General features: G+C 43.8%; 1 protein-coding gene across 6 annotated transcripts in view; it reads left to right on the top strand.

The window, feature by feature from the left end:
* The window catches only part of C2CD3 (C2 domain containing 3 centriole elongation regulator), a 123794-nt gene that overhangs the window by 84518 nt on the left and 24565 nt on the right, over positions 1–14711 (top strand). For all 6 annotated transcript variants that reach the window (XR_011389150.2, XM_002708510.6, XM_070075269.2 and 3 more), the window contains 4 exons: positions 3421–3559; positions 6542–6606; positions 9115–9320; positions 11077–11210. Coding sequence is in view for 5 of the 6 variants with exons in the window: in XM_002708510.6 (XP_002708556.3) it covers positions 3421–3559; positions 6542–6606; positions 9115–9320; positions 11077–11210 (544 nt within the window). In the remaining variant the exon portion in view is untranslated. The remainder of the gene's footprint in view (positions 1–3420; positions 3560–6541; positions 6607–9114; positions 9321–11076; positions 11211–14711) is intronic.

Here is a 14711-nt window from a genome sequence, read left to right as displayed (position 1 = left end):
TCTTTCTTTCCCTGCGCTTTGTTAAATTGGTCTGGCCGCCTTGTAGCCGATGGTATTTTGTTTTGTTCCTCATCTAGTTCTTCTCTGAGCCTTTGGTGCTCTTCCAGTTCTAAGCCGCCTCTGCTTCATGGTCAGCCTTTCTCCAGATCACGCGTTGTTGGCCACTCTGGCACATACCCACCGGCGGGTGCCAGCAGATCTCACTTTAAGGCTGTCACCAGAGAGAAGTTGTGGGGTTCTTGTCTTCACGCAAGAAAGAATTCAGACATGAGACAGAGAGCAAAGTAACAAGGTTTTATTGGGGACAGGGCGTCTGTCAGAACAGAAGGGATGGAGAGAGAGTGCCCAGTCACTCGGACTGGGGGAAAGCGAGGTTACATGGTTAAATGGAGAGAATGTGGCAGGCCAGGCAGGCGGCTCAGCAGAGAGCTGAGTGTGCAGTCTTTGTTTAGACTCCTGATTTTTAAGGGAGTCTCTTTACCCTCTCCCCCTTCTGCAGGACAAAGAGAAATTCCTCCCCAGGTTTGTCACCAGACAGAGGGAGTCATGCTGGCCTGGGCCAAGGGCTCCTCTAGGGTGCCTGCTATGGAGAAGGATGTGTATCAGGCCAGGTAGCTTCCCCGTGGGGGAAGCGGGACCCCTGGCAGGTCATCAGGGTCTGGGCGGGACTTTGAAAGGCAGATGCTGCACTGCCACAGATGTGGGTCTCCTCAGGCCCTTCTCATACACTCATCGGCTGATGTCTAACTTCCTGCCTAACAAGGCTAACGTTCCTCTTCCTCGGCTTCAGTTCTCTTTCCCAGGTTCTCACAAACTCACCATTTCCTTTCCCTGTTGCCCAGTTTCTTTCTCTCTCAATTGTCCTCCGTAAGAAGAACTGGCCTTCTGATCTGATTTTGCACCCTGGGATGCTGGAAGTCATGAAATTACCTAACATGGCAAATCAATTTTTACCAAGATTTGGGGACAAAAATACTGTTTTTAGATCAAATAAATACAAGCAGTCTTCAAAACACTCATGGAAGGGCGGGCATTGTGGCACAGCAGATTAAGCCACCCCTGGGATACCTGCACCCTTTATCGGCTGCCCAAAATCAACGCCCACATCTGCTTCTGATCCAGCTTCCTGCTGACACACACTCTAGGGAGCAGCAGGCGATGGCTCAAGTACTTGGGTCTCTGCCATCCATATGAGGGACCCAGTTTGAGTTTCAGGTTCTTGGTTTTAGTATGGCCCATCTCCAGTTCTTTCAGGCATGTTGGGAAGTGAACCAGAAAGTGGAAGATATCTCTCTGTCGCTCCCTCTCACTTTCCCTCTTCTTCTTTCCCTCTTTTTCTTTCTCTCTGTTTATCTCTCCTCCCTCTCCTCTCTTTCCCTCTTTCTATTACACTGCCTTTCAAATAAATAAAAGGAAGCAAACTTTTTTAAAATTAAAAAAAAGCTAATGGAAAATGCCTACTGTAAAGAAGTTATGCACGGATTTCAAAATGTAATATTTCTCTGGATTGTTATTGCTTTGAGGGGGAAGTTTGAATTGCTCTACTCTAATAGCAATTCTTTTGGTTGAAGAAAATATGGGGGCTAGTGCTGGAGCTTATTAGCAAGTTAAAGTATTGGCCTGGAGTGCCAGCATCCCATGTGAATGCCAGTTCAAGTCCTCGATCCAGCTCCATGCTGATGTGCCTGGGAAAGTAACCGAAGATAGCCCAAGTCCTTGGGCCCTTGCTGCTCAAGTGGGAGACCCAGATAGAATTCCAGGCTTCTGACTTCGCCCTGGCCCAGCCCTTGCCGTTGCGGCCATTTGGGAAGTAAACCAGCAGATGGAAAGCTCTATCTTTCCTTCTCCCTGTCATTCAAAATAAATCTTTTTTTAATATTTTATTTATTTATTTGAAAGGTAGAGTTAGATAGTGAGAGACAGAGAGAAAGATCTTCCATCTGCTGGTTCACTCCCTAAATGGCCACAACGGCCAGAGCCGAGCCTACCTGAAGCCAGGAGCTTCTTCTAGGTCTCCCACGTGAGTGCAGGGGCCCAAGTACTCTGGTCACCTTCCACTGCTTTCCCAGGTCATAGCAAAGAGCTGGATTGGAAGTGGAGCAGCTGAGACACAAACCAGTGCCCATATGGGATGCCAGCACTGCAAGCAGAGGATTAACTTACTGTGCCACAGTGCTGGCCCCTCAAAATAAATCTTAAAAGGAAAAGTTCCTCTGGATCACATAAATGTATTTAAGACACACATCTTTTTCTTGTGTTCTTTTGCTTTTCCCTTTATCTGTAATCTTGACATTCAGAGCATTTTAGAACAGAAGTTAGGCTGGCGCCCCGGCTCACTAGGCTAATCCTCCGCCTTGCGGCGCCGGCACACCGGGTTCTAGTCCCGGTCGGGGTGCCGGATTCTGTCCCGGTTGCCCCTCTTCCAGGACAGCTCTCTGCTGTGGCCAGGGAGTACAGTGGAGGATGGCCCAAGTCCTTGGGCCCTGCACCCCATGGGAGACCAGGATAAGCACCTGGCTCCTGCCATCGGATCAGCGCGGTGCGCCAGCAGCGCACCAACCGTGGCGGCCATTGGAGGGTGAACCAACGGCAAAAGGAAGACCTTTCTCTCTGTTTCTCTCTCTGTTACTGTCCACTCTGCCTGTCAAAAAAAAAAAAATTAAAATTAAAAAAAAAAAAAAACAGAAGTTACCTGTTATCTAGCTAAGCAGCACCATTTCCAACCTCCCTGTACTTTTGGGTCTTTGCTTGAGCTATTCTCTAGTCTAAAATGTTTGCAGAGACCTATCTGCTGCTACAACGGTCCTTCCAAGGCTCAGTTCATAAATGTTCCCCAGCAAGAAGTCACCTCTCCCGTTTCCTTGCATTTTATGGGATGATGGAAAATGCTGGATTGAAAGGCAAATAATAGAACAGAACTGCAAAGGCCTAGACTTACAGAGTCGGAAGACCGGTTATCAGTCAGCTCTGCTATGAATATCATGTCTGACCTTGGGTGAGGTCTGTCTGGGACACAGCTTCTCCAACTGTAAAACCGGGATTACTATACTTATACCTCCTAAGATGTTGTAAGGATTTGAAATAAATGCTAACAGGTAGCAAAATATCATGTACTGTGTGCTGGGTGCTATTCTAAGTACTTCACAAGCATTAGCTCATTTTATCCTTAAACAATCCTATCTATTCCTATAATATAGAGTAAAAGAACACTGAGGTACTGAGAAATTAAATTGGTTGAGCGTATATTTATGAAATGATAGCATGCTGGCTCCAGGTCCATACTCTAAACTGTGTCTTCTGCTGCCTCTTCTACAGGGTTAATGAAAGTAAAAACTGGGTACTGTGCTGGGAGCTTCTTCCAGCACAGTCTTCTTTTTTGATACCTGAAGGTTCATTCATCCCTGCTATATTCTATTTCAGGGAGCCCCTTGACAGAGCGGAAAGTGCCAGTACCCAGTTGTTGTGTATCCTTTGCAACAGCTGATGAGCCATCACCTATATACACCCCCGTGGTTGGAAACACAGATTCCCCTGTCTGGAATTTTCAACAGCAATCAAGGTTTGTACTTTCTGATGCTCTATTGGCCTTCCAGAATCTAGTTTTTATTCCATCCAAGTGATAAACTCAGCAAGGAATGTAACAGACACAACAATATTTAAGCAGACCTGGAAAATTCTAATCCAAGCAATTTTTTAATTCTAGTTTTTGTGAATTCACAGCTAATTGTAGCTTGAAAGTGTTGTTGTAGTGTTTTTACCCCTGCTCAATAGAGCTGAAAAATTAATTCAGTGAGGGCTTCTTAGTTGCACAGCTCTGTTCTAGGCACTGGAATTAAATTAAGATCTTCTCTGCTGTTGAAGAGGTCATGGTCTAGCTGGGAGGAAATGCAAATTAAAAATTACAATCAAGTGTCCAAAGAAAAGTGGAAAAGATGCTGATGGAGAGCTCAGAGAAAAAAGGTGATTTAGGACAGCCTGAAAGCCGAGGGAAGGACTCGTAAATCAGTCACTGCAGCTAAGCAGTGAAGGAGGCATGTGAGGTGCCCATGTGCGAGGACATTCCAGGCAGAGGGCGCTCATCCATGTGAACCGATTGCATAGCATCTCTGGGCCTTAGAATTCTCGTCTGTAAAGCGGAGATGATTTTTTAGGATTGCTGTGAGGTCCAAATTAGAGACACTCAGGAGAATTACCTCATGGTACGTAGGAGGTATACAGCCAATGTTAGATCTCCTATGGACGGTTCCAAAAATGTTTGGCTGCACTTGACTGAGTCTCAGCAGTTACTCAAATAGTCGGTGATTTGTAATTTGAGAAGCAGGCCTCTGTCAGGAGCTAGAACTGCAGTAAAAACTCCGCTCTAACTGTGGTGAACTAGCGGAAATTAAAGAAATTATGGCCCGCATGGTCCGGGTACTTTATCTAAAATATTAAATCTGTCCCCAATGGCAGGAAACAGTTGAGCCTCTAAGTGGAGGTGATTTGTTCATTCACGACCTGACATAATGACAAAACTTGACAAATTTTGGTGAAAGGACATTAGCAGGCTTCCAGTCATAACCCTTGACTTCACAGTTGAGGAGACAATCGTTACATAGTTTATTGGTAATAGTAACAGAATTAGAAGAAAAAATGAGTAGTGGTGCCATTTTCAGTTCCTTTGTCTCAAAATTCTTTCATTTGATCCTCCTTGCAGTTTGTAGGTAGGTAATATCCCCTTTAGCAGGTCCAATGGCAAGGGTCTGTTAAAAGTTCATGGAAAGTGCGCATAATGAAAAACTTATATGTGGGTTTCAAGATTTTTTGCACCAAAATGGACTTATCTTTTAATTGCATTTTCCCATGAACTCTTTGAAGTACCCTCACAGGAGAACCAGGGTTCAGAAAGTCACTCAGGTGATAATAGTAGAGACGAGCCTCAAAGGTGAGTCTTTTGACTACCAGCTGGAGTACCAGTCTCTGACACAGTAATTCTTTCACTGGAGCACATTAGCCTTGAAGGTGGGAGGCTTTCTTCAGTTCTGCATTGGTGGTGGGAAAATGAAAGTAAGCCTCTTGATTTCCCTGGACCTCGATCTTCTTGACCTGCAGCAGTGGTACCTGTTGTAACTTTCCAGAACTTTGCAATTTAAAACTAATCCACTTCAGGGGCTGGCGCTGTGGCGTAGCGGGTAAAGCCACCGCCTGCAGCTCCAGCATCCCATATGGGTGCCAGTTTGAGTCCTGGCTGCTCCACTTCCAATCCAGCTCTCTGCTTTGGCATGGGAAGGTAGTAAAACATGGCCCAGTCCTTGGGCTCCTGCACCCACATGGGAGACCTGGAAGAGGCTCCTGGCTTCGGTTTGGCACAGTTTGGGCTGTTGTGGCCAATTGGGGAGTGAACCCGCGAGGGAAGACCTCTCTCTCTCTCTCTGCCTCTCCCTCTCTTTGTATAACTCTGACTTTCAAATAAATAAATAAATCTTAAAAAAAAAAAACTAATCCACTTCATAGAAGGTACATTAGAGGTGCTCAGTGAATTCTACTTCACCTTTATCAGGTGAAGTACTTTATTATTTTATTATTTTATTATTTTGGGCACTTTATTATTTTGTTGCCTTGCCCTCTGCATGGTGTAGCATTGGAGTCAGGTAAACCGGGGTCACATCCCAGCCCTGGCACTTGCTGACTTTTAGATTATCTTTTAAAAAGAAAAGGATTTATTTATTTATTTGAAAGGCAAGGTTACAGAGAGGAGAGGGAGGGAGGGGGAGAGAGAGAGAGAAAGAGAGGTCTTCCATCCAATGGTTCACTCCCCAACTGGCCTCAGTGGCCGGAGCTGCGCCAATCCAAAGCCAGGAGCCAGGAGCTCCCTCCGGGTCTCACATGTGGGTGCAGGGGCCCAAGGACTTAGGCCATCTTCCACTGCTTTCCCAGGCCATAGGAGGAGCTGGATCGGAAGTGTAGCAGCTGAGACTCGAACTGGCATCCATATGGGATGCTGACACTGCAGGCAGCAGCTTTACCTGCTAAGCCACAGCACCGACCCCTCTTAGATGATCTTAAACAAATTACTTTTCCTGTTTGAGCCAACTTTGTCATCTGTAACATAAGAATAATAATGCCCAGGTCATAGACAGATTAAATGTGTATCTGGCCCAAGGTAGGTACTCAATGAATCTTCTCATACCCCTCCTCTCCCTTCTTACCATTCTTCCACCTTAATCTATACCCATTCCAGTAAAAACGTTCATTGCATGTTGAGGAGTTCCCTTCTCCTACTCCTATCCTGTCTTAGAGAAGCAGAGGTTGAATGTGATAAATACGTTGCAGGGGGTGGCATGGGGGTATGCATCAAGGGGGCCTGTTTGCAAGTCTTAGCAGGTTATTTCCCGTCTCTGAGCTTCCATGCCCTCATTTTAAGGTGAAGATAAAAGTATATCCTAGAAGATGATCATGAAGATGAAATAGGGTTGGCAGACTGTGAAATATTCTTCAAATCTGTTTTATGCTGCAGAAGATTCCTACACCAGTGATTATTGGTGGTTTTTCTCCTCAATAGGCTATCGAAAGAACTTCTTCTGGACCCAAAGCAAACCCTGGTCTTCAAGGTTTGGCATAAAGGAGGTAAGAATTATGTTCCATGAATATCTAGCTGATTGTAAAAATGAGGGTACTTGTTGTTGACAGTTTGCCAGTGTTTTTGTAACCAAGTGAAACCATGGCACTGCTGTGCTGGGAATGCAGATACTGGTAGAAGGGTAATCCTATAGAGAGCCAGCTTGTTCCCTTAGGGAATTTGAATACTTAGCAGTCAAATCAGTTTGAGTCCCTGCTAAGTATAGAAACCCAAGTACATTTACATTTTTCCCATTTTATCTGTCAACCATTATGATATGTATCACACACCTTATATGAAATTCTGCCGTCTGCTGACTCTGGCTTAGGAAACAAGACCCGAACAGTTTCAGATGCACACAAGAGTAGAGTCTGACAGCTTATCCTGCCTTGTGTTAACAATGTCCCCGAGGGGGGAGGTGCTGACATCGTGATCCTTGGGCCTCATTTGCTCAGCCACCATTTATAAAGAGACATAACAGCAGTGTAAAGAGCACTGACTCTGAAGCCAGACTTCTGCCCCTCACCGTTGCAGTGTGACCCTGCATGAATGGCTTAACTTCTCTGCTTCAGTTTCCATATCTGTAAAATAGGAATAATAATGCCTGGGGCTCTGTTATCATAAGGTTTGGGGAGAAGTAAATGAGAGCCTGACACTTAGTAAATATCATATCCATTTTAGTGACTGGTGACTAGCAGTGTGCTGAGACATACATCTGTAATCTGGAAAGGTGAAAATGTCATCAGTTCAATTTTACAGACATAAAAACTGAAACCCAAGGATGGAAGTTTTGTGACTTGACTAGGGTTGTGTAAGCTGTTAATTTACAGTCAGGATGTGAAGGCATTTCTAACTGGCTCTGTAGCCTTCATTGTTTGTACTTTACCGTGCTGGTCAGACTGGCTGACTCAGAAGAAGGAGGTGGTGAGTTCATCCAGCCATCTCACAGCTCAGATCTTGTCTCACTAAATCCCTGCTGTAAATCGAGCCCCTTTAAGATTCCTGCCAGGGCCTGGTTTGCAGACCTTCAGTTGTTTTAAGTCCCAGTGTTTTGTTTGCTAGAGATTCATTTCAGTGCTAACCCCAAAGCCTCTGAAAGACCCAAGAGAAGCCAACTTCCCTTTCTCTCACCTGTGCCTTCTGTTTGGGAGGGCTGCTGTGAATCTTGTTTGGATGATTAGTTCTGTGCTATGGCCTCGCCTTCACTTAGGGCCCCCACTACTCCCCAACCTCATAAATGCCACAGTAGCTGATCATAAATCCATTTCCCCTGATTCCACACAAAGAAAGCCTTTTGTATTTAGCAAGACTCTGCACTCCTCTTTTGCCTTTTCTTCTCTTCTCCCTATAGTCTAAAGACAAAGGTTGTCATGCAGACCAGAGCTCACCTTAATTTAGCACCTACTTTAGCAGGAAAAAAAAGAATAAGCTTTGGTCTTATGCAGACCTGGGTTCAAATCATGACTGTGCCATTTGCCAACAGTGTAACCCAAAGTAAATCACTTTTCCTCTTGACTCTTAACTTTATTTATAAAATTAGGATAATAGTGCTTGTCTAGCAGGGCTCCATGAGAATTAGAGATTCTGTATATAAAGTACTTGGCACATAACTGCGGTTAATAAATGGCAAATCCCCTCTCCTCCCCTCCCCTCCCCCAGTGTTAGTGTATGATGCATTTGTGCCACCAGGACCATGCACCAAGAACTACATGACTACAAGAACTCATGACTGCTACTCTTGAAAGTGTGCATTCTTTGATTTATTTAGCAAATGAAAATTCATAGCTGTGTCAATATGGCTCAGCTTTGATATTCAGTATATGAGAATAGAACCAGTGCAAGGTAGGAACTTGTGGAGCGAAAGGGCCCTCCTTGTCCCAGCTTCTTTCATGTCAGAAATAAGAAATAGGGAGCAAAATGAGAATAAAAGTCATCACACAGTGGCTTTCTAATAAAGAAGGGAGTCTTCCCACTTCTCACTAAGGGCAGCCCCATATCTTATAGAGCAAAGCCCAAGCTCATTTTGCACCCTGTAGTGGTTTCCCAAGGGGTTATTTGTCGTTGGTAAGTGTCACTCTGTTCTTACATATAATGCATATGTATGTCCTACACACTTGGAAAATAGGTATGGATGTCTTTTGGTATAAATAGGAATGTGCAAATCCCTCATAATTATAATTTTGCAACCCACCGTCCTAAGGAAAATCCTGAGACATGGTAGCCTAGGGGAGAGAACAACGGCTTCTTAAGCTTGGGAATGTTTCCTGATCACCTCTCTCAAGAGGGCAGAGCTCAGTGCTGCCAGTGTTCCCCTGCTGTACAGAAAAGGAATTCATAACAGTTAAAGCCGGCTCTGGTCACCAGTCTCTCGCAGTCTCGTTACCTGTCTTCTGTGATAGCTTGGGAATCCACTAAACTCCCCCAGGCCCCTGAGTCACCTTCTCTGTGTTACGCCTCTAATCTCAGTGGCATGACAGGCCCAGCCATACTGTCCTGCTCTTCTCTTTCCCCCACAGATGAGGAGAGGGTGATTGGCTTTGCCTCGGTGGACCTCTCCCCACTTCTCTCTGGCTTCCAGTTTATCTGTGGCTGGTACAATATCACAGACTTCAGTGGAGAGTGCCAGGGCCAGATAAAAGTTGCTATCTCACCTTTGGAGAATTTGATGCGCTTCAAAGAAGAAAGGCAAGCAAGACGTGGGGTGGAGACCACAGGATCACTGGTAGGTATCCTGATTGACACTCCTCACCAGAAAGGTTTCTACTGAGCAAGACGTCTGAGAAGATCTTTTGTGTTCGGTACTTTCCAGCTTATGAAACAAGCTATATATTTGTATCTGGTAACCATCTCCTGACCTGAACAAAGCGATGAAAATGTTCTAGAATGAAAAAGTAGTGATGGTTGCACCAACTCTCAATATACTGAAAACCAGTGAATTGGAACACTTTAAGGGAGTGAATTTTATAATGCTTGAATTATATCTCTTTTTAACTAAAGTGGCTGCAGTGTAGAATGTGAAACAATATTAACTGAACTTGTCCTAAATTCTATTGCATTAAAGTCATTGATCTTTGATTAAAAAATAAAAAGAAAGGCTGCCATTATAGTGCAGCAAGTCAGGCTACTGCTTGCAGTACCAGTGTCTCATATCTAGAAGGCCAGCGTGAATCGCAGCTGTCTGCTTCCAATCCAGCGTCCTGCTAATGCACATCTTAGAAAGCAGCAGATGATGGCTGAAGAACTTGGGTCCCTGCTACTCATGTGGGAAACCCAGATGGAGTTCTGGCGCCTAGCTTCAGCCTGACCCAGCCCTGACTCTTGTGGCCATTTGGAAAGTGAACCAGCAGATGGAAGATACCTCTGACTCTTGCTCTCACTCTGCTTTTCAAATAAATGAATAAGTCTTGAAAATAAATAAATAAGGGGAAAAAAGGAAGAGGCAAATTGACAGTGATGAGTTTAGACAACTCTTTTTTTTTTTTTTTTTTTTTTTTGACAGGCAGAGTGGACAGTGAGAGAGAGAGAAAGAGAGAGAGAAAGGTCTTCCTCTGCCGTTGGTTCACCCTCCAATGGCCGCCACAGCCGGCGCGCTGTGGCCGGTGCACCGCGCTGATCCGATGGCAGGAGCCAGGGGAACTCTTTATCAAGTCAAAGGCTGTTTTATTCATATTTCTTTCACTCATGTCTGGCCTAGGATCAGGCACAGAGTGGACATCAGTAAATATTGAGTGAATATATTTATGAGAAAATGAGCAAGAGTTCATCAGTCCCTATTTAGGAAGATCATTTCTGCAGATCAATTCTGGTACTCATAAGACAAGAAACAGCTAGATTATCCCCACATATAAAGTAAATGTAAAATTATGTCTAACCAGCAGCTCACAAGCTGGTTGGAGGAACAAGAGCATAGGTGTAGATAAAGCACTAAAATACAGTCTGATATCATAGTCTGTAAAGTAGAGATAATAGGGTTAGGCACGTAGCCTACCAGTTAAGACACCCGTGTCCCATATCAGAGTGCCTGGGTCTGATACCCATCTCTGGCTCCTGACTCCAGCTTCCTGTTAATTTAGATGCTGGGAGGCAGCAGTGATGGCTCAAGTGACTGAGTCCCTGCCACCCATGTGGGAGACCTGGATTGAGTTCTCAGCTTCAGCCCCAGGTCCAGCCCAGCCTGTGGCCATTGCAAGCATTTGGAGCATAATGCAGCAGATGGGATTGTCTCTCCTGCTCCCCCCACCCGCATGTGTCTTTTCAGCCTCTTAAATAAACAGTGATAATGAGAGTACTTACCTCACAAGATTACTGAATAGTTTAAAGGAGAAAATATATGTCAATTGCTTAACAGTGTTCATCACATGAAAAGTACTTAGGAAATTATCTTTATACGTACACAATAAACTTTACAAATTATATACCGCTTTGTTCCAAAAGCATGCATGGTATCTGGTATACTGTTTTTCTCATTGCTTCTACAGATCCCAGTGTACAGTCCCTTTTCCTTCCCTGCCTCTGATATGTATGCGCCACTCCCCAGCTGCATCACAAGATCAACTCCAGACCAGCCTGCTCACATCTCTTCAAAGGAACTTGATTTCTCCTCACCTAGGAAGTGAGTGAGTTCTTGATGGAAGAAATGGGGTCAAAGGGTAGATGTGTGAGAACTGGCTCATCGTCCCTCTCCTTCATTAGAGGAGGAAACTGGAGACAGGGAAAGAGCTTTGTTGATCTACCACAACCTCCCGGGAACCCTAAGATCCTATGAAAACAAAGTTTTCATAAAGATACAATCTAGAATTTTTACTGCTATTGAAAGAATCACTTCAATGCAGGGGACACTTCCCTTTAGCCTTTTTGTCTAAACTCAGTCATCAGCCATGAGAGAAATAAATCTCTCCTTTCCCAGAACTGAAGTGGTTACTTTTTGTAATTTTTGACCCATCCTTTCACGAAGCTGACCTTGGATCCAGGCTAGAGCATGTTCCACCCTGTCAAAGGATGGGATGTATGATTAAGTTTGCTTTTTCCACCACCCCCCTTCCAGGCCCAAGTGCTATTTGGCGTTCTCTCCGCCAGTATCTTTCCCACACCTATCTCTCAGTAGCCACTCCGACAACAGCAGTTGCTGAGTAGACCCTTTATTCTAGGACGGACACTGGGGTGCTGTCCATCTACTTGAAGGTCACTTCAGGGCTAAATCATCTTCACACAAGAAGAAATCTCTGGCCTCTGGATAGAGGGAGCTTTGTGTCTATTAATCATTAGACTGCGGGCTTAGATAATTCTCCTGTTATCTATTTTGTAAGTATTAGTTTGACCCTAACCAGTGAGATGTACAGCAGGATGAGCGTGTCCCTGGTACCCACTGTTTAGTAATTTTAAAAGCTCAAAGTAATGATTTGCCTTTTGTCCACTAAAAAGTCCCTGTGTTACCACTTCAGAAGGACCTCATCAAAATGTCATATTATAATCCACTCATCCATGCAGGGCAAAGCTGTAATTCCCCTTCTAACCACCTCACCAGATTGATCCAGCTCTTTTGGTGGAGTGGCTCTGGGGTTGGATAGCGTTGGAATCCAAGTTGGACAGCTTTACCACTTACAAGCTAGATGTAACCTTAGGCTAATTACTTCAATTCTTTGAGCCTTAGCTTTCTCATTTGTTAAATGAAAATAATATATTACCTCAAGGTTCTTAGGAAGTATACATAACAGGTGAGAACAGAAATAACTCATTTTTATGTAATTTATACACATATTAGCTGACTGAGTTTTCACCGTAACCTTAAGAGAAAGGTTTTATTATTCATTTTACAGGTGAAATGGCTGGAGTAGCACTTCCCAAATGTTTTAGTCTTTGTCCTTTATTTATAATTAAAAAATTACAACTCAGAGACCCATCAACAAATAGATGAATGGATAACCAAATTATGGTATGTCCATACAATGAAATGTTACTAAACATTTTTTTTTTCACAAATCACTGATGTAATAAAATGATTCTCAAAATAATTATGCTGAAGGAGAGAAGCTAGACAAAAATGAGTACATTGTATACCATCCCACTGATTTAAAATTCTGGAAAATGCATACTAACGTATCATGACCAAGCAGATCAGTGGTTACCTAGGGATAAGGCAAGATGAATGGAGTGGGAAGGAGGAAGGAGTTAGAAAAGACAAGAAGAAGCTTTGGAAGTGATAAATACATTCATTTCCTTGTGGTTGTGGTTTTCTTGAATATATACATCTGTCAGCACTCACCAAAGCGTTAGGTTTATGTGACAGGTATTACATGTCAGTTCTTAGACATTTCTACTTCATACTACTCCATACTACTTTCTGTACTGTTAAAAATTATTGATTACTCCAAAGAGGATTGTTTATCTGGATTATATCTATCAATGTTTATCATATTAAAAGTTTAAACTGAGAAAATTTAAGAACATAATATGCAAAATAAATTGTATTTCTATACATCAGCAATGAATAAGAAAAAAATAAGAAAACTCCATTTACAGTAGCATCAAATAAAATAAAATACTTAGGATAAGTTTAACAAACGAAGTGAAAAATGCACTTTCTGAAATGTACTTTCAACATTGTTGAAGGAGATTCAAGAAAATCTGCATAAATAGACATACTATGTCCATTCTTAAAATGGCGATATTCCTCAAGTCTACAGATTCAGCACAATCCCTATCAATCCTTGCTGGCTTCCTTGCAGCAATGAGAACGCCGATGCTAATATTTATTTGGCAATGCAGGGCACACAGCAAAACAGCCTTAAAAAGTTTCCAATTTCAGAATTAACTAGAAGGACAGGTATTTGACTCAGAGGTGAAGATATTGGTTGGGGTGCCAACATCTCATATTGGAATGCCTGGGTTTTACTCCCAACTTCACTGGTAATCCCAGCTTTCTGCTAATGCACACTCTGGGAAGCAACAGGTGATGGCTCACCTCCTTGGGTCCCTGCCACCCACGTGGGAAACCTAGACTGAGTCCAGCCTCCTGGTTCCTGGCTTTGGCCTGGCCCAACCCAGCTGTTGCAAGCATTAGACAAGTAAACCATCAGATGAGGAACATCTCTCTCTCACTGTCTCTCTCTCCTCCCTCTTTCTTCCTTTCAAATAAATCTTTAATGTTTTAAAGAATAAAATGTATAACAGAGAGAGAAATGTCATTAAAGGTGTTATTAAAGATGAAGGCTAGAGCAGCAGTCCATCCTTATCAATTTGAGAGGAAAAATTGAGCTGCTTCGCTCCCTAATTGAAGAGAGCCAGCAGTTAAAATAGCCAATATCAAAGACATCTTTTCTTTTTTTTTTTAAAGATTTATTTATTGAGGCTGGTGCTCTGGCACAGTAGGTTAACCTCCTGGCCTGAAGCGCCGGCATCCCCTGTGGGCGCCAGTTCTAGTCCCGGCTGCTCCACTCTGATCCAGCTCTCTGCTGTGTCCTGCAGGCGGCAGGTTTACCTGCTGTGCCACAGCGCCGGCCCCCAAATACATCTTAATTGGTTGAGCTTACAGAATTCTGACCAAGAAGTTGAAGTAAGTGCCAAAACTGTCGTGCCCAGATCGTCTGCAGACAAGAACAGAGTTTTTGATGGAAACCTTAACTAAGTGATATCAGATCCTGAAGTATTTCTTCAAAACATTGTAATAGGAGATGAAATGTGCCTTAACCAGGGAAATCCTGAAGACAACATAAGCTAACCAATGGCTACTAAAAGAGGAAAGTGGGCCCAGCGCCATGGTGCACTAGGTTAATCCTCCACCTGCGGCGCCAGCATCCCATATGGGTGCTGGTTCTAGTCCCGCTTGCTCTTCTTCCAGTCCAGCTTTCTGCTGTGGCCTGGGATAACAATGGAGGATGGCCCAGGTGCTTGGGCCCCTGCCACCCATGTGGGAGACCCGGAGGAAGCTCCTGGGTCCTGGCTTCGGATCAGCGCAGCTCCGGCCGTTGCAACCATTTGGGGAGCGAACCAACAGAAGGAAGACCTTTCTCTCTGTCTCTCTCTCATTGTCTGTAACTCTACCTGTCAAATAAATAAATAAAATCTTTAAAAATAAATAAATAAAGATGAAAGTACTTTAGTAAAAGCAAAAGCA

The sequence above is a fragment of the Oryctolagus cuniculus genome, chromosome 1 (assembly GCF_051225735.1).
Source record: "Oryctolagus cuniculus isolate XC-2025 breed Fujian yellow rabbit chromosome 1, ASM5122573v1, whole genome shotgun sequence".
Lineage (NCBI taxonomy): Eukaryota > Metazoa > Chordata > Mammalia > Lagomorpha > Leporidae > Oryctolagus > Oryctolagus cuniculus.
This window is presented reverse-complemented; position numbering and strand designations above follow the sequence as displayed.